The sequence below is a fragment of the Bombina bombina genome, chromosome 1 (genome assembly GCF_027579735.1).
Source record: "Bombina bombina isolate aBomBom1 chromosome 1, aBomBom1.pri, whole genome shotgun sequence".
Taxonomy (NCBI): Eukaryota; Metazoa; Chordata; class Amphibia; order Anura; family Bombinatoridae; genus Bombina; species Bombina bombina.
This window is the reverse complement of record NC_069499.1, coordinates 916,413,709-916,436,469: the sequence shown is the minus strand read 5'-3', so window position 1 is coordinate 916,436,469 and position 22,761 is coordinate 916,413,709. Positions and strand designations below refer to the sequence as shown.

The 22,761-nt window shown below is 40.1% G+C and overlaps 1 protein-coding gene across 1 annotated transcript in view; it reads left to right on the top strand.

The window, feature by feature from the left end:
* The window catches only part of TERB1 (telomere repeat binding bouquet formation protein 1), a 273,372-nt gene that overhangs the window by 111,089 nt on the left and 139,522 nt on the right, over positions 1-22,761 (top strand). Inside the window, exon 10 of the mRNA XM_053715885.1 lies at positions 20,937-21,094. Coding sequence (XP_053571860.1) covers positions 20,937-21,094 — 158 coding nt within the window. The remainder of the gene's footprint in view (positions 1-20,936; positions 21,095-22,761) is intronic.

Genomic DNA, 22,761 nt, shown 5'->3' with positions numbered 1-22,761 from the left:
AGCTCTGGATCCCCTAACAAGAGATTCTCTTTCTTGGTGGATTTCGCAGGACCATCTGTCTCAGGGAACATGCTTCTTGAGACCATCCTGGGTGATTGTGACCACGGACGCCAGCCTGGGGCTCCTTAAAGGCTCAGGGTCTTTGGACTTGAGAGGAGTCGTCTCTTCCCATAAACATCCTAAAATTGAGAGCGATCTTCAATGCTTTAACAGCCTGGCCTCAACTAGCTTTGGTCTGGTTTATCAGATTTCAATCAAACAACATCACCTCTGTGGCATACATCAACCACAAAGGAGGAACTCAGAGTTCGTTAGCTATGAAGGAGATATCAAGCATTCTCCAGGGGGCAGAATCTCATGATTGTCTCCTATCTGCCATCCACATTCCAGGGGTGGTCAACTGGGATGCAGATTTTCTGAGCTGGAAGACTTTTCTTCCCGGAGTTGGATCTGATGGCGTTGCACCGAAATGCCAAACTTCCAAGATACAGTTCAAGATCAAGAAATCCTCAAGCCGCTCTAATAGACGCTCTGGCGGTGCCTTGGAACTTCAGTCTGGCGTACCTGTTCCCTCCGTTTACTCTCCTTCCACGAGTCATTGCTCGTATCAAACAAGAGAGACCATTTGTGATTCTAATAGCTCCTGCCTGGCCTTGCAGGATGTTGGTTAGCGGATCTGGTTAAGATGTCATCTCTTCCCCCTTGGAGGTTGCCTCTGAGGAAGGAGCTTCTACTTCAGAGTCCCTTCCTCCACCCAAATCTAGATTCTCTGAAGCTGACTGCTTGGAGATTGAACGTCTAGTCCTAGCTAGGGGTGGTTTTTCTGAGAAGGTCATTGATACCATGCTTCAGACTCGTAAACCTGTTACTCACAAGATTTACCATAAGGTATGGCGTAAATACCTTTATTGGTGTGAATCGAAGGGTTTCTCTTGGAAGGGTACCTCGAATTTTGTCTTTTCTTCAGTATGGCCTGGAAAAAGGTTTATCAGTCAGCACTCTGAAGAGTCAGATTTCTGCTCTGTCTATTCTTTTGCAAGATAGAGCAGTATTGTCTGGACAAGCGGCAAAATCAAAGCAACAAACACAGATCTAGAGGACAGCTACTCACAAGTGAAGCGGCACCAGCAAACTGCCTAACACAGCGTGTCGGGTCTGTTTAAGTGTCGCCCGACAGACACTCCCCAGGATATACGACAAATAATCCACGATTCGTACACACCACTCCGATCTGAGCGGCCAGCCAACACAGGGGGTGTGGGAGAACAAACCAGCTCTGGACTAGCCTGATGAAACGGCTAGTCTATAGCTGAGAAACGCGTTGCTGTTTTTATCCCTGTTTAATAAACAGTCTTTTTTTTTTTTAATTTATATTTTTATTGAGGTTTCAAAAGTAATATATTACAACAAGGTTATAGTCTAGTCATGAACAAACGCAATTGACATCATATAAACAGTATTATCCGAAAAGTATAATAATTAAGAGTTCAAACTATAAATCTCTAGCATAAAATTCTCAGAGACAGTGATAATATTCATCAGTCTAACGGACATACCTGTATCAAAATAGTAAGCTAAATCAATCAATGGCTAACCTCATATTCGGGGATGAAACCTCTTTTTTGTTTAGGGGGTATAGGGAAGGAAAATCAGTGGGCCAGAGCCACTCGCATAAGGGGAAAGAAGGGTATATGCTGTAATAAAATTTCTAGTTGAGCTAGTGAATATACCATGACATGGAGGGGGTGTTATATCTGCATAGGTAAATTAGAGGGTTAACATGTAACCGTAAAGGGGTGGGCGGTAGGAAATGGGGAGTCCGCCACAAGTAGTTACGAAAGCGGGTGGGGTAAACCTAGGTATATCAGGTAGTCATGCTGGCAAAAATATATATATATGTGAAATGGGGGTAACTAGGGTTCAGAGGTAACACAGGATCAGATGTAGATATAATTTACAATAGTGGAGTAGGACTGATCTAGTGCCAATATCCAATAAAATTCAGCTGACAGTATGGCTCATTAAACACCTTTTAAGTATGACATAACATCTCAAGCCCCCTACATAACAGCATCTATCCCCATCTAGACATTAGACTAGAAGAAAACATCAATAAATCATAAACACCCAAAGTGACAAAGCTGTTTCCCTAAGATGGGTTTGCAGGTAAAGTAAGTGCAAAAGTTATTCTGTTACTGTCCAAATAGAGTCAGAGCTGGGGCTGTGTAGGGAATTATGCAACAACGGGGTAGAGAGCGTCCACGTGGGTAATGAACTTAACACTTTAGGCTCAATAGTGGAAAACTAAATATACACAGGACCCCACATAGGTAGGAAGGGATCGAAATAACACATATGTACAGAGAGACATGGAGATGGGCGTGCTGCAAATTAAAACAAAAATACCCACTACTCCATTCCGGTGAGAAAGTCTTTATAATTAGCCTATGCCTCTTCTAGGAGGCTGATCCGTATCGAGCCATTTATAAATGAAAGGGTTAGCCAGACTGCTTGGTGTCAGAAACTTCGGTAACCCTGTATAGGACAAAGCATTGAAGAAGGGTAAGTGTGAGCCCTGTGTGACTGCAATCTCTGCGCTGCTCTTTCTGCTAGATCGCCAACTGCAGCACCCCATCTGGTTCGCAGAGACAAACATCTTTCCTGGGACTTTGTTTCTTCTCCGGGAGCTAGGCGTTCTTTTCCGGTAAATGGGTGAGGGAGATTTAGCGATGTCTTCTGGCTGGCAGTCCTGGGAGTAAGAAGTATCTCTGGTGTCACAGATATTTGCAGAGCTGTTAGTAGGTCGGATGCTCTTTAGCTTCTCCTCTATGCCAGAACTCCGCAGGCCACTGTTTGCTGAGGCAAGTAAATTAGTAATGGCTCCGTTCTGAGGTGTTATATGCGATCGCGTAAGGCAGTCCGCCCGCTCCTCTATTTCCAGGCAGGGTTTAGAAATACATGCGGGCTTTGATGGGTGGTGCCGCTTACTAAGGTTAAGGGTCTCCTGCTGGGTATCTATATCTGTCTCTGTCGCCATTTTGGATATCTCAAGGGCTTTCTTACCGCAGGCTATTTATAAAGTGTAGTGCAGATCATCAAAGTTGCGTTGCATCTGCAGTTCCAGTGCTTCCAGCATCAGCTGTATCTGCCGGTGGAAATCCCCCTCCATATCAATGATATGAAAGTTGTAGAAATAGTTAGGCTTTTCACTAGCGTGATATTGCTTTACCCGGCTGTTAACAAGCCGGGGGGGGGGATGATTGAAATATGAAAACGATATGAGGCCGCAGCCGACACTTTTTTGAGGCTCAAAAAGAAAAAATTAAATATCAGATAGTTCCCCAGTTGTTTCTCTGTCAGAGTCACAAATTCTGAGAAAGTTTAGCTGGGTAGAGCAGAGATAATCAACAGATTATGAGGTTATAGGGAGAGCTTCTCAAATGTGCGACTCTTCATGGCTGCAGCTAGGACACGCCCCAATAAACAGTCTTTTTAATTTACTGACTCCTCGCTTGGCTCCCACCTACTCTCTGTCCTGGGACTGGACATATTGCCTGCTAACCACCCACCCGGTGACTGTCTGATCGTCACACCCCTCTGGGAACCTATCCGGAGCTGGTTTGTTCTCCCACACCCCCTGTGTTGGCTGGCCGTCCAGATCGGAGTGGTGTGTACGGATCGTGGATTACCTGGTCGTATATCCTGGGGAGTGTCTGTTGGGCGACGCTTAAACAGACCCGACACGCTGTGTTAGGCATTTTGCTGGTGCTGCTTCACTTGTGAGTAGCTGTCCTCTAGATCTGTGTTCGTTGCTTTGATATTGCCACTTGTCCAGACGATACTGCTCTATCTTGCGCCTCTCTGTTTCTGTGCTTACAGGATCCCTTATCTACACGACTTTTGCTGAGAGTGCTGCCGACTCTAGATTTGACCTTACTACCGCACCTCCCTGGGGCCCCTTGGTTCCGGCCACTATGTCACTTAAAGGTACCTTCATTCAGCTTTAGTCGTCGGATGAAGAGAATGCTCCGCGTCGGATGTCTTGAAAATGGACCCGCTCCGCGCCGGATGAATGAAGATAGAAAATGCCGTCTGGATAAAGACTTCTGCCCATTTGGAGGACCCTTCGCCCGGCTTGGATGAAGACTACTCCCGGCTTCGTTGAGGACTTCGGCCCGGCTTGGATGAAGACTTCTCCCGGTAAGTCGATCTTCAGGGGGTTAGTGTTAGGTTTTTTAAGGGTGTATTAGGTGGGTTTTATTTTTAGGTTAGGGACTTTGGGCCTGCAAAAGAGCTAACTGCCCTTTTAAGGGCAATGCCCATCCAAATGCCCTTTTCAGGGCAATGGGGAACTTAGGTTTTTTTAGATAGTATTTTATTTGGGGGGTTGGTTGTGTGGGTGGTGGGTTTTACTGTTGGAGGGTTGTTTGTATTTTTTTTACAGGTAAAAGAGCTGATTACTTTGGGGCAATGCACCGCAAAAGGCCCTTTTAAGGGCTATTGGTAGTTTAGACTAGGGTTTTTTTTTATTATTTTTTGGGGGGGGCTTTTTTAAAAAATTTTAAATAGGGCTATTAGATTAGGTGTAATTAGTTTAAATATCTGTAATTTGTTTATTATTTTCTGTAATTTAGTGTTTTTTTTTTTTTTTTTTTACTTTAGCTAATTTAATTTAATTTAGGTAATTGTATTTAATTTAGTTAATTTAATTATAGTGTAGTGTTAGGTGTTAGTGTAACTTAGGTTAGGTTTTATTTTACAGGTACTTTTGTATTTATTTTAGCTAGGTAGTTATTAAATAGTTAATAACTATTCAATAACTATTCTACCTAGTTAGAATAAATACAAACTTGCCTGTAAAATAAAAATAAACACTAAGCTAGCTACAATGTAACTATTAGTTATATTGTAGCTAGTTTAGGGTTTATTTTACAGGTAAGTATTTAGTTTTAAATAGGAATAATTTATTTAATGATAGGAATATTTATTTAGATTTATTGTAATTATATTTAAGTTAGTGGGTGTTAGGTTTAGGGTAAGACTTAGATTTAGGGGTTAATAACTTTAATATAGTGGCGGCGACGTTTGGGATGGCAGATTAGGGGTTAATAAATGTAGGTAGGTGGCGACGACATTGGGGGTGGCAGATTAGTGGTTAATAAATATAATGTAGGTGTCAGCGATGTTGGGGGCAGTAGATTAGGGGTTCATAAGTATAATGTAGATGGCAGCGGTGTCCGGAGCGGCAGATTAGGGGTTAATAATATAATGCAGGTGTCAGCGATGTCGGGGGCGGCAGATTAGGGGTTAATAAGTGTAAGATTAGGGGTGTTTAGACTCGGGGTTCATGTTAGGGTGTTAGGTGTAGACATAAATTGTATTTCTCCATAGGAATCAATGGGGCTGCATTAGGGAGCTTTACGCTGCTTTTTTGCAGGTGTTAGACGTTTTTTCAGCCGGCTCTCCCCGTTGATTCCTATGGGGAAACCGTGCATGAGCACGTACGACCAGCAGCACTGGTATTGGAGTGCGGTAATGAGCAAAATTTTGCTCAACGCTCACTTCTTGTCTTTTAACGACGGGTTTCTGAAAACTTGTAATACCAGCGCTGCATGTAAGTGAGCGGTGAGGGAAAACTGCTCGTTAGCACCGCACAGCCTCTAACGCAAAACTCGTAACCTGGGCCTTTATTTCCTGGCATGGAGAGTCCACAACCCAGGAGGTTGAATATCCCACTAGTAATTGGAATGAAATCGTGGACTCTCCATGCCAGGAAAAAAAGAAATTCATCAGGTAAGCATAAATTTTGTTTTTCACTGCATTTTATAACAAATGTTAGAGGCATATATGCTCTATATCAGTGTTTCTTAAACGCGGTTCTCAAGTACCCCCAACAGGCCAGGTTTTCATTATAGCTGAACCAGTGAAGTAATCTGCTGATCAGTAACACCATGGTTACTAACCTCTCATCCATTAGATGATTAGTTCACCTGTGCACTGGGTCAGCTAGCCTGTTGACGGCCGCGGTTGAGAAACAGTGCTCTATAAAATGCAAAGTTTAGTATAAGTTTAGGTTAAAAATGTGTTTATTGTGTTAAAGGACCACTAAATACAGTAGAATCAAATAATTGACAAATACACAATAAAAAGACAATGCAACAGTACTTACTTTAAATTTGAAACGAGTAGTAGAATATTTTTTGCAAAGGCGTTTGATACAGTGCCACATGAGAGATTAATGCACAAAATTAAGGGACTGGGAATAGCTGAAAATGTTAGTTTGTGGATAAATAACTGGATAAAAGATAGGGAGCAACGAGTAGTATTAAATGGATAATACTCAGATTGGACAAAGGTAATCAGTGGAGTTCCCCAGGGATCAGTGCTGGGCCCTATTCTTTTTAATATTTTTATAAATGACTTGGAGCTAGGATTAAATAGCAACATCTCTATTTTTGCAGATGATGGTCATTAGGTCAGAGCACTATGAACTTTCGTTACAAAGGGACCTGCAAAAATTAGAAGTATGGGCAGGTAAATGGAAAATGAGATTTAATACGGGAAAATGCAAGGTTCTACATTTTAGAAGTAAAAATAAGCAGGCAACGTATTATTTAAATGGGACATGACTTAGCCAAACACAGGAGGAAAGGGATTTGGGGTAGTAATAGATAACAAGCTAAAGATGGGTGCACAATGCAGGGCAGCAGCTTTGAAGGCTAATAAGATACTAGCATGTATTAAAAGAGGCATTGACTCAAGGGAGGAAAGCATAATTCTGTCACTATATAAAGCCCTGGTAAGAACTCACCTTGAGTATGGAGTGCAGTTCTGGGGACCAATCGCAAAAATAGATATTGCAGAACTAGAAAAAGTTCAGAGAAGGGCCACAAAGCTAATAAGGGGATTGGAGAATTTATATACAAAGCAAGGAAGAGAGGGAGAGGATCTACTGGTGTAAGGTACATCCCAAAAAAGACCAGGGTTGCTGCACACTCTTAAAATAAATACCAATATTAAACACAGATTATACTAAATGTGATTTAATAGTGCAAATACATAAATAAATCAATCAACATGAGTTCATTATCAAAATACACACAAAGACTCACATAAAAAACACACATAAAAAACACAACAACAAGACATGAGCCCCACATACACCATCTAAGATAACTAAGCTGGCTAGTAATCAATTAATATGGGTACTAACACAATACTAAATGCAAAGACCAAAAGACCAGCATGTTAAATGACAGTCAGTGTTGCAAAAAGTCATTAATCAGCAAGCAGCATTGTTATTTCATAAATAGCCATATGATGTCCCATAGCAGATAGTAGAGATAGCAGAATCAGGACTAACAACATATAAAGCAGCAGTCTTTTATGCAGAGTTGGTTAGTCAGCAAGTAGCATGGTTATGTCGTAATACAAAGTTCCTTAATAAAGTGACCTGTGCAAGCAAAGTTATTTTGCAGGTATATGAAGTATCCCTCTTTGTTTTTGAAGCCCTGTGTGGGGTATCCACATGAGTAATTTATGCATATAAGCGAGGTATATGTGATACCTCTCCTTAACAGGCCAAATGTAGAAGCCTGAATGAAAAGTCCTCCCACTCACTACTCCTCCACACAGGGATACGTTACCAGCAACGGCTTGTATTGGGGGAATCCCACAGTTGTGGTGCTGCGCAACTCTGCATAAAAGACTGCTGCTTTATATGTTGTTAGTCCTGATTCTGCTATCTGCTATGGGACATCATATGGCTATTTATGAAATAACAATGCTGCTTGCTGATTAATGACTTTTTGCAACACTGACTGTCATTTAACATGCTGTGGGTTTGAATCCAGCTACCCCTATCGTTTGCTACAAGACTGCATATGTAAACTAGTAAATGTTATAGCCAATGATCATACTAGTCAGCAGTTATAGCTGTATTACTCTTTTGGCCTTTGCAATTAGTATTGTGTTAGTACCCATATTAATTGATTACTAGCCGGCTTAGTTACCTTAGATGGTGTATGTGGGGCCCATGTGTTGTTGTTGTGTTTTTTATGTGTGTTTTTTACGAAAAGTCTTTGTGTGTATTTTGATAATGAACTCATGTTGATTGATTTTTTTTATGTATTTGCACTATTAAATCACATTTAGTATAATCTGTGTTTAATATTGGTATTTATTTTAAGAGTGTGCAGCAACCCTGGTCTTTTTTGGGATTTACCTTACACCGGCAGATCCTCTCTCTTCCTTGCTTTGTATATAAATTGCTTACCAGATTGCACCTCTTTATTTACTTAATTTTGATTGGGTTAGGAGATGAATTATTATTATATATAGTTGAGCTTACTTGCCCCCCCCCCCCATTTCTTTCTTTAGATTGGAGAATTTAACCTATAAGGAGAGGCTAGCCAAACTGGGTCTGTTTTCTTTAGAAAAAAGGCGCTTAAGAGGTGACATGATTACTTTATATACATATATTCAAGGCCCATATACAGAGATGGCAGAAGCTCTGTTTATTCAAAGAAAATTGTTTGTGACCAGAGGTCACAATTTAAGGTTGAAGGAAAGGAGATTTAATCTCCTTCAACTGAAACGTTTTTTCACTGTAAGAGCAATAAAATTGTGGAACTCATTACCAAAGGAGGTAGTGAATGCCAATACCCTAGATACATTTAAAATTTATTTGGATACATTTCTGTCTATAAACAAAATTCATGGATATGATTGCTAGTATTAAATGGATCACCTTTTAGTGGTATTATTTAAGCTTAACTGGAGATTTTTGTATATATTTTAGATTTGTATAGGTTGAACTCGATGGACTTCGGTCTTTTTGCAACCTCATCTACTATGCTACTATGTTACTATGTTTTCTGGCAAATTTAAAATTGAATCCAATTATTCCTGCTCCTGTATCATGGGACAGCCATAAGACAATCACAAAATACATATATACTGTGCATTTTGCACATGCTCAGTAGGAACTGGAACCTCAGAAAATGTGCATATAAAAAGAATGTGTATGTTTTGGTAATGGAAGTTTATTTTTCTTCTGTTAAGTGTGATCAGTCCACGGGTCATCATTACTTCTGGGATATTACTCCTCCCCAACAGGAAGTGCAAGAGGATTCACCCAGCAGAGCTGTATATAGCTCCTCCCCTCTACGTCACTCCCAGTCATTCTCTTGCACCCAACGACTAGATAGGATGTGTGAGAGGACTATGGTGATTATACTTAGTTTTATATCTTCAATCAAAAGTTTGTTATTTTAAAATAGCACCGGAGTGTGTTATTATCTCTCTGGCAGAGTTTGAAGAAGAATCTACCAGAGTTTTTGTTATGATTTTAGCCGGAGTAGTTAAGATCATATTGCTGTTTCTCGGCCATCTGAGGAGAGGTAAACTTCAGATCAGGGGACAGCGGGCAGATGAATCTGCATAGAGGTATGTAGCAGTTTTTATTTTCTGACAATGGAATTGATGAGAAAATCCTGCCATACCGATATAATGTCATGTATGTATACTTTACACTTCAGTATTCTGGGGAATGGTACTTCACTAGAATTACACTGTATGAAATACATAAAGCTGTTTAATAACTAGAGATTATGTTTAACGTTTTTGCTGGAATGTAAAATCGTTTTCATTTGCTGAGGTACTGAGTGAATAAATGTTTGGGCACTATTTTTCCACTTGGCAGTTGCTTAATCTGTTTTCTGACAGTTTCTGTTCTCCCTCACTGCTGTGTGTGAGGGGGAGGGGCCGTTTTTTGGCGCTTTTACTAAGCATCAAATATTTCAGTCAGCAACTCATTGTATTCCCTGCATGATCCGGTTCATCTCTACAGAGCTCAGGGGTCTTCAAAACTTATTTTGAGGGAGGTAATTTCTCTCAGCAGAGCTGTGAGAATTATAGTTTGACTGAGATAAAAAACGTTTATTCTGTAATTTGTTTCCTGCTTTCAGAATTTGTTATCTTTGCTAATGGGATTAAACCTTTGCTAAAGTTGTGTTGTTTACAAGGATTGAGGCTATAACTGTTTCAATTTATTAATTTTCAACTGTCATAAATCTTCTGTGCTTCTTAAAGGCACAGTACGTTTTAAAATTATTCTAATTGAATTGTATTTCAAAGTTGCAAGTTTATTTGCTAGTGTGTTAAACATGTCTGATTCAGAGGATGATACCTGTGTCATTTGTTGCAATGCCAAAGTGGAGCCCAATAGAAATTTATGTACTAACTGTATTGATGCTACTTTAAATAAAAGTCAATCTGTACAAATTGAACAAATTTCACCAAACAACGAGGGGAGAGTTATGCCGACTAACTCGCCTCACGTGTCAGTACCTACATCTCCCGCTCAGAGGGAGGTGCGTGATATTGTAGCGCCGAATACATCTGGGCGGCCATTACAAATCACATTACAGGATATGGCTACTGTTATGACTGAGGTTTTGGCTAAATTACCAGAACTAAGAGGTAAGCGTGATCACTCTGGGGTGAGAACAGAGTGCGCTGATAATATTAGGGCCATGTCAGACACTGCGTCACAGGTGGCAGAACATGAGGACGGAGAACTTCATTCTGTGGGTGACGGTTCTGATCCAAACAGACTGGATTCAGATATTTGAAATTTTAAATTTAAACTGGAAAACCTCCGTGTATTACTAGGGGAGGTGTTAGCGGCTCTGAATGATTGTAACACAGTTGCAATACCAGAGAAAATGTGTAGGTTGGATAAATATTTTGCGGTACCGACGAGTACTGATGTTTTTCCTATACCTAAGAGACTTACTGAAATTGTTACTAAGGAGTGGGATAGACCCGGTGTGCCGTTCTCACCCCCTCCGATATTTAGAAAAATGTTTCCAATAGACGCCACCACAAGGGACTTATGGCAAACGGTCCCTAAGGTGGAGGGAGCAGTTTCTACCTTAGCTAAGCGTACCACTATCCCGGTGGAGGATAGCTGTGCTTTTTCAGATCCAATGGATAAAAAGTTAGAGGGTTACCTTAAGAAAATGTTTGTTCAACAAGGTTTTATATTGCAACCCCTTGCATGCATTGCGCCGATCACGGCTGCAGCGGCATTCTGGATTGAGTCTCTGGAAGAGAACATTGGTTCAGCTACTCTGGACGACCTTACGGACAGGCTTAGAGTCCTTAAACTAGCTAATTCTTTCATTTCGGAGGCCGTAGTACATCTTACTAAACTTACGGCGAAAAATTCAGGATTCGCCATTCAGGCACGCAGGGCGCTGTGGCTAAAATCCTGGTCAGCTGATGTTACTTCTAAGTCTAAATTGCTTAATATACCTTTCAAAGGGCAGACGTTATTCGGGCCCGGGTTGAAAGAGATTATCGCTGACATTACAGGAGGTAAAGGCCATGCCCTGCCTCAGGACAAAGCCAAAGCCAAGACTAGACAGTCTAATTTTCGTTCCTTTCGTAATTTCAAAGCAGGAGCAGCATCAACTTCCTCTGCACCAAAACAGGAAGGAGCTGTTGCTCGCTACAGACAAGGCTGGAAACCTAACCAGTCCTGGAACAAGGGCAAGCAGACTAGGAAACCTGCTGCTGCCCCTAAAACAGCATGAATTGAGGGCCCCCGATCCGGGATCGGATCTAGTGGGGGGCAGACTTTCTCTCTTCGCCCAGGCTTGGGCAAGAGATGTTCAGGATCCCTGGGCGCTAGAGATAATATCTCAGGGATACCTACTGGACTTCAAATACTCTCCTCCAAGAGAGAGATTTCATCTGTCAAGATTGTCAACAATCCAGACAAAGAAAGAGGCGTTTCTACGCTGCGTACAAGAGCTCTTGTTAATGGGAGTAATCCATCCAGTTCCACGATCGGAACAGGGACAGGGGTTTTACTCAAATCTGTTTGTGGTTCCCAAAAAAGAGGGAACTTTCAGACCAATCCTGGACTTAAAGATCCTAAACAAATTCCTAAGAGTTCCATCGTTCAAGATGGAGACTATTCGGACAATTTTACCTATGATCCAAGAGGGTCAGTACATGACCACTGTAGATTTAAAAGATGCTTACCTTCACATACCGATTCACAAAGATCATTATCGGTACCTAAGGTTTGCCTTCCTAGACAGGCATTACCAGTTTGTGGCTCTTCCATTCGGATTGGTTACAGCTCCAAGAATCTTCACAAAGGTTCTGGGTGCTCTTCTGGCGGTACTAAGACCGCAGGGAATCTCGGTAGCTCCTTACCTAGACGACATTCTGATACAAGCTTCAAGCTTTCAAACTGCCAAGTCTCATACAGAGTTAGTGCTGCCATTTCTAAGGTCACATGGATGGAAGGTGAACGAAAAGAAAAGTTCACTCGTTCCACTCACAAGAGTTCCCTTCCTGGGGACTCTTATAGATTCTGTAGAAATGAAGATTTACCTGACAGAGGACAGGCTAACAAGACTTCAAAGTGCTTGCCGCACCCTTCATTCCATTCAACACCCGTCAGTGGCTCAATGCATGGAGGTAATCGGCTTAATGGTAGCGGCAATGGACATAGTACCCTTTGCACGCTTACACCTCAGACCACTGCAACTGTGCATGCTAAGTCAGTGGAATGGGGATTACTCAGACTTATCCCCTTCTCTGAATCTGGATCAAGAGACCAGAAATTCTCTTCTATGGTGGCTTTCTCGGCCACATCTGTCCAGGGGGATGCCATTCAGCAGACCAGACTGGACAATTGTAACAACAGACGCCAGCCTTCTAGGTTGGGGTGCCGTCTGGAATTCTCTGAAGGCTCAGGGACAATGGAGTCAGGAGGAGAGTCTCCTGCCAATAAACATTCTGGAATTGAGAGCAGTTCTCAATGCCCTCCTGGCTTGGCCCCAGTTGACAACTCGGGGGTTCATCAGGTTTCAGTCGGACAACATCACGACTGTAGCTTACATCAACCATCAGGGAGGGACAAGAAGCTCCCTAGCTATGATGGAAGTATCAAAGATAATTCGCTGGGCAGAGTCTCACTCTTGCCACCTGTCAGCAATCCACATCCCGGGAGTGGAGAACTGGGAGGCGGATTTCTTAAGTCGTCAGACTTTTCATCCGGGGGAGTGGGAACTTCATCCGGAGGTCTTTGCCCAAATACTTCGACGTTGGGGCAAACCAGAGATAGATCTCATGGCGTCTCGACAGAACGCCAAGCTTCCTCGTTACGGGTCCAGATCCAGGGATCCAGGAGCAGTCCTGATAGATGCTCTGACAGCACCTTGGGACTTCAGGATGGCTTACGTGTTTCCACCCTTCCCGTTGCTTCCTCGATTGATTGCCAGAATCAAACAAGAGAGAGCATCAGTGATTCTAATAGCACCTGCGTGGCCACGCAGGACTTGGTATGCAGACCTGGTGGACATGTCATCCTGTCCACCTTGGTCTCTACCTCTGAAACAGGACCTTCTGATACAGGGTCCCTTCAAACATCAAAATCTAACTCTCTGAAGCTGACTGCTTGGAAATTGAACGCTTGATTTTATCAAGACGTGGGTTTTCTGAGTCAGTTATTGATACCTTAATACAGGCTAGGAAACCTGTTACCAGAAAGATTTACCATAAGATATGGCGTAAATACCTATATTGGTGTGAATCCAAAGGTTACTCTTGGAGTAAGGTTAGGATTCCTAGGATATTGTCTTTTCTACAAGAAGGTTTAGAAAAGGGTTTATCTGCTAGTTCATTAAAGGGACAGATCTCAGCTCTGTCCATTCTGTTACACAAACGTCTGTCAGAAGTTCCTGACGTCCAGGCTTTTTGTCAGGCTTTGGCCAGGATTAAGCCTGTGTTTAAAACTGTTGCTCCACCATGGAGTTTAAACCTTGTTCTTAATGTTTTACAGGGCGTTCCGTTTGAACCCCTTCATTCCATTGATATAAAGTTGTTATCTTGGAAAGTTCTATTTTTAATGGCTATTTCCTCGGCTCGAAGAGTCTCTGAATTATCAGCCTTACATTGTGATTCTCCTTATTTGATTTTTCATTCGGATAAGGTTGTCCTGCGTACTAAACCTGGGTTCTTACCTAAGGTAGTTACTAACAGGAATATCAATCAAGAGATTGTTGTTCCTTCTTTATGCCCAAATCCTTCTTCAAAGAAGGAACGTCTACTGCACAACCTGGATGTAGTCCGTGCTCTAAAATTTTACTTACAGGCAACTAAGGAATTTCGACAAACGTCTTCTCTGTTTGTCATTTACTCTGGGCAGAGGAGAGGTCAAAAAGCTTCCGCTACCTCTCTTTCTTTTTGGCTTCGTAGCATAATTCGTTTAGCTTATGAGACTGCTGGACAGCAGCCTCCTGAAAGAATTACAGCTCATTCTACTAGAGCTGTGGCTTCCACTTGGGCCTTCAAGAATGAGGCCTCTGTTGAACAGATTTGCAAGGCTGCAACTTGGTCTTTGCTTCATACTTTTTCCAAATTTTACAAATTTGACACTTTTGCTTCATCGGAGGCTATTTTTGGGAGAAAGGTTCTTCAGGCAGTGGTTCCTTCTGTATAAAGAGCCTGCCTATCCCTCCCGTCATCCGTGTACTTTTGCTTTGGTATTGGTATCCCAGAAGTAATGATGACCCGTGGACTGATCACACTTAACAGAAGAAAACATAATTTATGCTTACCTGATAAATTCCTTTCTTCTGTAGTGTGATCAGTCCACGGCCCGCCCTGTTTTTAAGGCAGGTAAATATTTTTTAATTTATACTCCAGTCACCACTTCACCCTTGGCTTTTCCTTTCTCGTTGGTCCTTGGTCGAATGACTGGGAGTGACGTAGAGGGGAGGAGCTATATACAGCTCTGCTGGGTGAATCCTCTTGCACTTCCTGTTGGGGAGGAGTAATATCCCAGAAGTAATGATGACCCGTGGACTGATCACACTACAGAAGAAAGGAATTTATCAGGTAAGCATAAATTATGTTTTTTAAATTGCATGTTCTATCTGAATCATGAAACTTTATTTTTGGCTTTATTTTATTCACACATTGTTGATCTTATCACAGTTTAGGTAAACACAATGGGGTAGATTTACTATATGTCTAGTTAACTAGTTAAATGCTTGTGCAATGCCGCACCCTGCCGCTAGCAGGGACTGTCAATCATCCTGATTGGACCGGGATAATTTCAATCTGGCACCTAAACGGTGGCGGACAGGTTAAGGATGCTTGATAACTTCCGTTTCAGGCAAGCCTGAAATGATAGGCTTCCGAAGCAGAATTTGCTGCTTCATAAATGGAGCCCTATGAATTAATTTGAACCAGTGGTGTTGGGGAAAACAATGTCATGCAGTTTCTTGCAAAGTATAGTTATTTTAGGTTATATTGTCTTCTTTAGCTGATAATTCATCATTTAAGTTATTTTTGGATAGGAGTGTTTTACTTTTGTTGCCTAAACATTTTTTTTGTTCATTACCCCTTTAAGGCTAAAACATTAGCTTATCTTGTGTTGAACATAATATAACCCAGTAAACAAACACATCATTCAATTATTTTGTTTTTATTGGTAGTTTTATATTTTATATTTGCAACAAACAATATGCTTTAAAATAGTAATAAATTAGAACTTAGCAGTAAGCAAACACAGTTGGTAGGGAATTTCAGAATATGCATCCTGATTGGCTACTTAAAGTCTCTTTACTATTGGATGTGGTTACTGACGAAATTTGGAGGTAAAATATCTTCCTTTTTGCATAGAGATATCCATATGATGTTTTCTAGTTTTTACAGCTCGTATCACTTTCATACGGAGCCCTGCCGGTGTCAATGTTAAAAAAAATTCAAATTTTCCCACACTGTTATACACCATGCTCACAATGTTATACATTGTGATGTATTATATTGTTCCCACTATTTGACTATTTTGTACGCACTCAACATCAACAACCATTAAGGCATATACTGCAATGAGGCCTACTTATCAAGCCGTCAACTTACTTGCATTCGACGGCACCAATACCCTCGCCTGACATTGCCTAACATCGCGGCCGCGGACCTGAATACGCTTTTCATATTTATATAAAAAGCTGTCAATAAACCACGCACCAAGTACGGGGCGATGAGCAGCGGACTGTTGTTAACTAACAGTCATTGATCTCGCTGCTCTTCGGCTTTTTCACAGCTTTATTTGTATCCTGTCACTAAGCACCGCCACTATACTAAAATGTTTAACCCCTATCCCTCCGCTCCCGCCCCGCCACAACTAAAAAAAATTATTAACCCCTAAACAGCCGCTCCCAGACCCCACCGCAACTCTAATAAAGTTATTAACCCCTATCCCGCTGCTCCCGGACCCCGCCGCAACTAACTAAAGGTATTAACCCCTAAACCTCTGACCCTCCCACATCACTACCACTTACTAAACCTATTAACCCCTAAACCGCCATCCCCCCACATCGCCATAAACTAAATGAAACTATTAACCCCTAAACCTAACAACCTGCTAACTTTATATTAAATATTAACTCATCCCTATCTTATAATAAATTTAAACTTACCTTTAGATTTAAATTAAACTATATTAAACCATTAATTAATCTACCCTAACTGTTAAACTAAATTTACATTACACTATATTAAACTATTAATTAATCTACCTTAATTGTTATACTAAAATTACATTAAACTATATTAAACTATTAATTAATCTACCCTAACTATTATACTAAAATTACATTAAACTATATTAAACTATTAATTAATCTATCCTAACTATTATACTAAAATTACATTAAACTACAAATTAAATTAACTATATTATATATTTAAACACCTAATACTACTTAAATAATTTAAATATACAATAAAAAATTACAGTTACAAAGTTTCAAAAAACTAACAACTAAGTTACAAAAAATAACAATCATTACGTTACAAACCCCACCCCCCACACTAAGTTACACAAAATAAAAAATAAATGATCAAAGATTCAACTAATTACACCTAATCTAAGAGCCCTATGAAAATAAAAAAGCCCCTCCAAAATAAAAAGAAACCCTAACCTACAATAAACTACCAATAGCCCTTAAAAGGGCCTTTTGCTGGGCATTGCCCCAAAGAAATCAGTTCTTTTACCTGTAAATAAAAAATACAAACACCCACCCAACAGTAAAACCCACCACCCACACAACCAACCCCCCAAATAAAATCCTAATCTAAAAAACCTAAACTCCCCATTGCCCTTAAAATAAAAAATAAATTATCAAAGATTTAAACTAATTACACCTAATCTAAGAGCCCTATGAAAATAAAAAAGCCCCCCAAAATAAAAACACCCTAACCTACAATAAACTACTGTTGGGTGGTTGTTTGTATTTTTTATTTACAGGTAAAAGAGCTGATTTCTTTGGGGAAATGCCCCGCAAAAGGCCTTTTTAAGGGCTATTGGTAGTTTATTGTAGGTTAGGGTTTTTTTATTTAGGGGGGCTTTTTTATTTTCATAGGGCTCTTAGATTAGGTGTAATTAGTTTAAATCTTTGATAATTTATTTTTTATTTTGTGTAACTTAGTGTTTATTTTTTTTGTAACTTAGTTGTTAGTTTTTTGTAACTTTTTAATTTTTTATTGTAGATTTAAATTATTTGAGTAGGGTTAGGTGTTTAAATATATAATATAGTTAATTTAATTTGTAGTTTAATGTAATTTTAGTCTAATAGTTAGGGTAGATTAATTATTAGTTTAATATAGTTTAATTTAAATCTAAAGGTAAGTTTAAATTTATTATAAGATAGGGATGAGTTAATATTTAATGTAAAGTTAGCAGGTTGTTAGGTTTAGGGGTTAATAGGTTAATTTAGTTTATGGCGATGTGGGGGGCTGGCGGTTTAGGGGTTAATAGGTTTAGTAAGTGCTAGTGATGTGGGAGGCCAGGGGTTTAGGGGTTAATACATTTATTTAGTTGCCGTGGGCTCCGGGAGTGGCGGGATAGGGGTTAATAACTTTATGTAGGTGGCGGGGTGGTAGATTAGGGGTTAATAAGTATAATGTAGGTGGTGGCGGTGTAGGGGGAGGCAGATTAGGGGTGTTTAGACTCGGGTATATGTTAGGGTGTTAGGTGTAAACATAACTTTTATTCTCCCATAGAAATCAATGGGATATCGGGCAGCAGCTAACATAAGCTTTCACTGCTTTCAGACTCCCATTGATTCCTATAGCATCCGTCGCCTCCAGGGTGGCGGATTTAAAAGCAGGTACGTTGGGCCGGAATAGTGGCGAGCGTACCTGTTAGATATTTGTTAGCTAGCAAAAGTAGTCAGATAATGCTGAATTTGCATTCGGAACATCTGTAATGACGTAAGCATCGATCTGTGTCGGACTGAGACCGGCGGATCGTATGTTACGTCACAAATTTCTACTTTTGCCGGTCTGTAGGCTTTGATAACTAAGGGGAATCAGGCTCTTCACAATTACGCTGTGGAATTCCAGCGTATTTGCGGTTGACAGCTTAATAAGTAGGCCTCATAGACTTCTCCTGGTAGCAGTCACAATGGCGGGGCGACATTGGGACCCTACATAAATTTGTCATTGACCTTAACAGCTGCTCGAGATATATACAGTTCACCCTGACTTGGAGTGAAGAACGTATAGAGTTTCTGGATACCTCTAATCTATAGGGAGCAGAATTCTTTAAGGGCAGATATCTATAGAAAAACTATTGATCGCAATAATCTTTTGCGTTATGAGAGTGCTCATCCACCTGCTCTTTTGAATTCTCTTCCCTATAGTCAGTTCCTTAGAGTTAAAAAAATTGTATCTGATCCAGTTTTGTCTAATCAAAGACTTAATGAAATGGGCCAATTATTCAGTGAACGTGGTTACCCTGATACGATCATTAAAGGGAGGTCTAGACAGGATATTCTATATAATAAGAAAGCTAAAAATGATAAAGGGACAGATGATAGGATAACCTTTATCACTGAATTTAATTAACAGAGTAGTAAGGTGATCAGTATTCTGAGAAAGCATTGGGATATTTTACATGAATGTAATCCTGATATTAAGGCCTTTAAGGATAATTTTATGCCTGCTTTCAGATTTGCTCCCTCTCTTAGGGATAAGCTGGTCAGGAATGATGTTGGTACAGCTAAAACAGGTGGCACAAGGTATATTACTAGTGCTAATAAGGGTTGTTACCCCTGTTTGGGGTGTTTTAGCTGTAGCAACATGATCAAAGGTGCAGTGTTTTTTCACCCGCATACAGGAAAGAGGTTTTATATTAATGGCTATTGCAATTGCAATAGCGAGTATATAATTTATCTTATCAAATGCCCATGTGGGCTCCTCTATGTGGGTGAGACGACACGTAAGGCACGTGAAAGAATAAACGAACATAAGTCCAGTATCAGGAGAGGGGATTTAGATGCCCCTGTAGCATACCACTTCATTAAGGCCAAACATAATATTTCACAACTCAGGTTTCAAATCATTGAGCAGGTTCATAGACCTAGGAGAGGTGGAAATAGGGAGAATTTATTAAAAAGAAGAGAAGCTTTTTGGATCTTCAAGTTAGGGACTTTACAACCAAAAGGTATGAACAGAGACATGGATTGGTCTATTTTCTTATGAAATAGATGTTATTATATTGATAGGCTGCTTTCCATGTTTTTAATTCTATTTTTAAGTCATTTGTGGGCACTTTGTTCTCTTTGTGTCATTTGTTGAACAATTGAGACATAATAAAATGTAATGATGCAATACTAGGAGACTACCACTAGAGGGTGTAATGTAAGTAAAAAAGTTAAACATATCAGCTGTTTGCTAATTGTTTCCTAATTACACCTGTGTATAGGTATTTAAGGACATATTTGAGTGCTACTTTGTATTCACATGATTAAGGGGTAACACTCCGAAACGTTGTGGACTTTTTTGTGCCATAATAAACTTGGTAATTATTTATGCTGCTGCCTTCTTTGTGTTTATCTGTTAAGGGGTTTTGCAGGAACCCTGGCAACGAACAGTTGGTGCTTAAGTGTGCTGGACTTTTGATTGAACATGATTAATTTGGCACAGGGCAGGGCTGTAGACTTGGGGCCACGCCAAGCTGTACAGAGCAGCAAAGAAGAAGGCTAAGCCAGCTTGCTTTACACTACTGCCCATGTGCCATATCAATCATGTGACCACTAACAAGAGATATCTATGTAGTAAGCCAGTAATACTTTAAACTTCTGGTGTGAAAGAATATACCCAACTTCTAGGTCACGTGACCCTACCGGTCACGTGACCCTACCGGTCACATGATAGTTAACTGCTAAGTAAGCAGATTAAAGCAGCAGCCATATTTAAACATTTACATTGTGCGCACAAATGAACTATTTCGCACGCAACAACCATTAAGGCGTATTCACGAAATAGTAAAATTTTGGGAACTTTTATTTTTTTTTTTTAACAGTGACACTTCATACTTTCAAGTTCTTCAACATTTAAGTATCATGTCCGTTTGAACCATACATGTTTTTTGGAAAGGGGTGGAATACAAAATATCCAAATGAATCTAATAACCTTAATGGAATTGTTATTATCTATTCAGTGTTATGTGGTTGACATATAGGGGCCGATTTATCATGGTCCGAATGGGGCCAAATACATCTGTTTCCACATGAGCCTTCAGGCTCGCCGGAAACAGGAGTTAAGAAGCAGTGGTCTTAAGACCGCTGCTCCTTAACTTGTACGCCTCCTCTGAGGCAGCGGACATCAATCCGCCCGATCACATACCATCAGGTTGATTGACACCCCCTGCTAGCGGCCAATTGGCCGCGAATCTGCAGGCAGCGGCATTGCACAAGCAGTTCACCAGAACTGCTTGTGCAATGATAAATGCCAACAGCATATGTCTACAGCGGCCCTATACTGTCTTGAAATGTATATTTCATAGGTTGCTTTCAAGCATATTCATCCACCACACTTTATATTTTTCTTTCACCTAGCTGAAAATGTATTTCACCAACTCAGTGACAACACTTCAAGTATAAAAACAGGCTTGTTCTTAGATCAGAATACAAATGAAAAACCCTTGGATGAATACTGGAAAAAAGCAAAATATATTCTTCAAAAAATAGAATATTTAGAGCAACAACAAAACAAGGTATGCATAATTAAATAATTCCTTGCTTATATTCAGTTACTAGTAGGTTACATGCCTTCTGCTCTCTAATATTAGCAACTTGACATTTTCATGGAGGAATGTTATGTAGCAGGGTTAGGGTTGTTATTTATGCAGTGTGCACTTTCAATTCTCACAAGTGGAAAACCCATAATTTCTTTCATGTAATTGGCAAGAGTCCATGAGCTAGTAAAATATGGGATATACAATCCTACCAGGAGGGGCAAAGTTTCCCAAACCTCAAAATGCCTATAAATACACCCCTCACCACACCCACAATTCAGTTTTACAAACTTTGCCTCCTATGGAGATGGTGAAGTAAGTTTGTGCTAAGATTTCTACGTTGATATGCGCTTCTCAGCATTGTTGAAGCCCGATTCCTCTCAGAGTACAGCGAATGTCAGAGGGACGTGAAGGGAGTATCACTTATTTGAATACGATGATTTCCCTAACGGGGGTCTATTTCATAGGTTCTCTGTTATCGGTCGTAGAGATTCATCTCCTACCTCCCTTTTCAGATCGACGATATACTCTCAATTTACCATTACCTCAACTAAGTTTTAGTACTGGTTTGGCTATCTGCTATATGTGGATGGGTGTCTTTTGGTAAGTATGTTTTTTTTATTACTTAAGACACCTCAGCTATGGTTTGGCACTTTATGCATTTATATAAAGTTCTAAATATATGTATTGTACTTATATTTGCCATGAGTCAGGTTCATGTATTTCCTTCAGCAGACTGTCAGTTTCATATTTGGGGAATTTAAACATTTTAAGAAATTTTATTTCTTACCTGGGGTTTTAGTCTATTTTTCAATTGACTACTACTTGCTATTGCGGGTATTAGGCCTGCAGGTACGTCAAATGCTAAACTTTATTGCATCTATTCTTGGCGTGAAAAAAATTTTGGCACGGAAAAAGACGTTTATGACGCAACTTCGTCATTTCCGGCGTCATACGTGACGCCGAGACCTTTCACACGGCGGCGTCATTAGTGACGCCAGTGTGTCATTTCCGCCAAATTTTTTTCATTATTTCAATACCCCATTGATGTTTGCCTCTTGCTTTTTTCTCTATCAGAGGCCTATGGTTTTGCATTTTTTTACCATTCCTGAAACTGTCATATAAGGAAATAGATAATTTTGCTTTGTATGTTGTTTTTTCTCTTACATTGAGCAAGATGTCCCAATCTGATCCTGCCTCAGAAGTTTCTGCTGGAACATTGCTGCCTGACATCGGTTCTACCAAAGCTAAGTGCATTTGTTGTAAAAGTGTAGAAATTATTCCACCAAATGTCATTTGTAATAGTTGTCATGATAAACTTTTACATGCAGATAGTGTTTCCATCAGTAATAGTACATTGCCAGTTGCAGTTCCTTCAACTTCTAATGTACATGATATACCTGTAAATTTTAAAGTATGTTTGTTTCTGATTCTATTATGAAGGCTTTGTCTGCATTTCCACCTTCTAATAAACGTAAAAGGTCTTTTAAAACTTCTCATTTAGCTGATGAAATTTCAAATGACCAGAAACATAATAATTTATCCTCTTCTGATGAGGATCTATCTGATTCAGAAGATCCTTCCTCAGACATTGACACTGACAAATCTACTTATTTATTTAAAATAGAGTATATGTGTTCTTTATT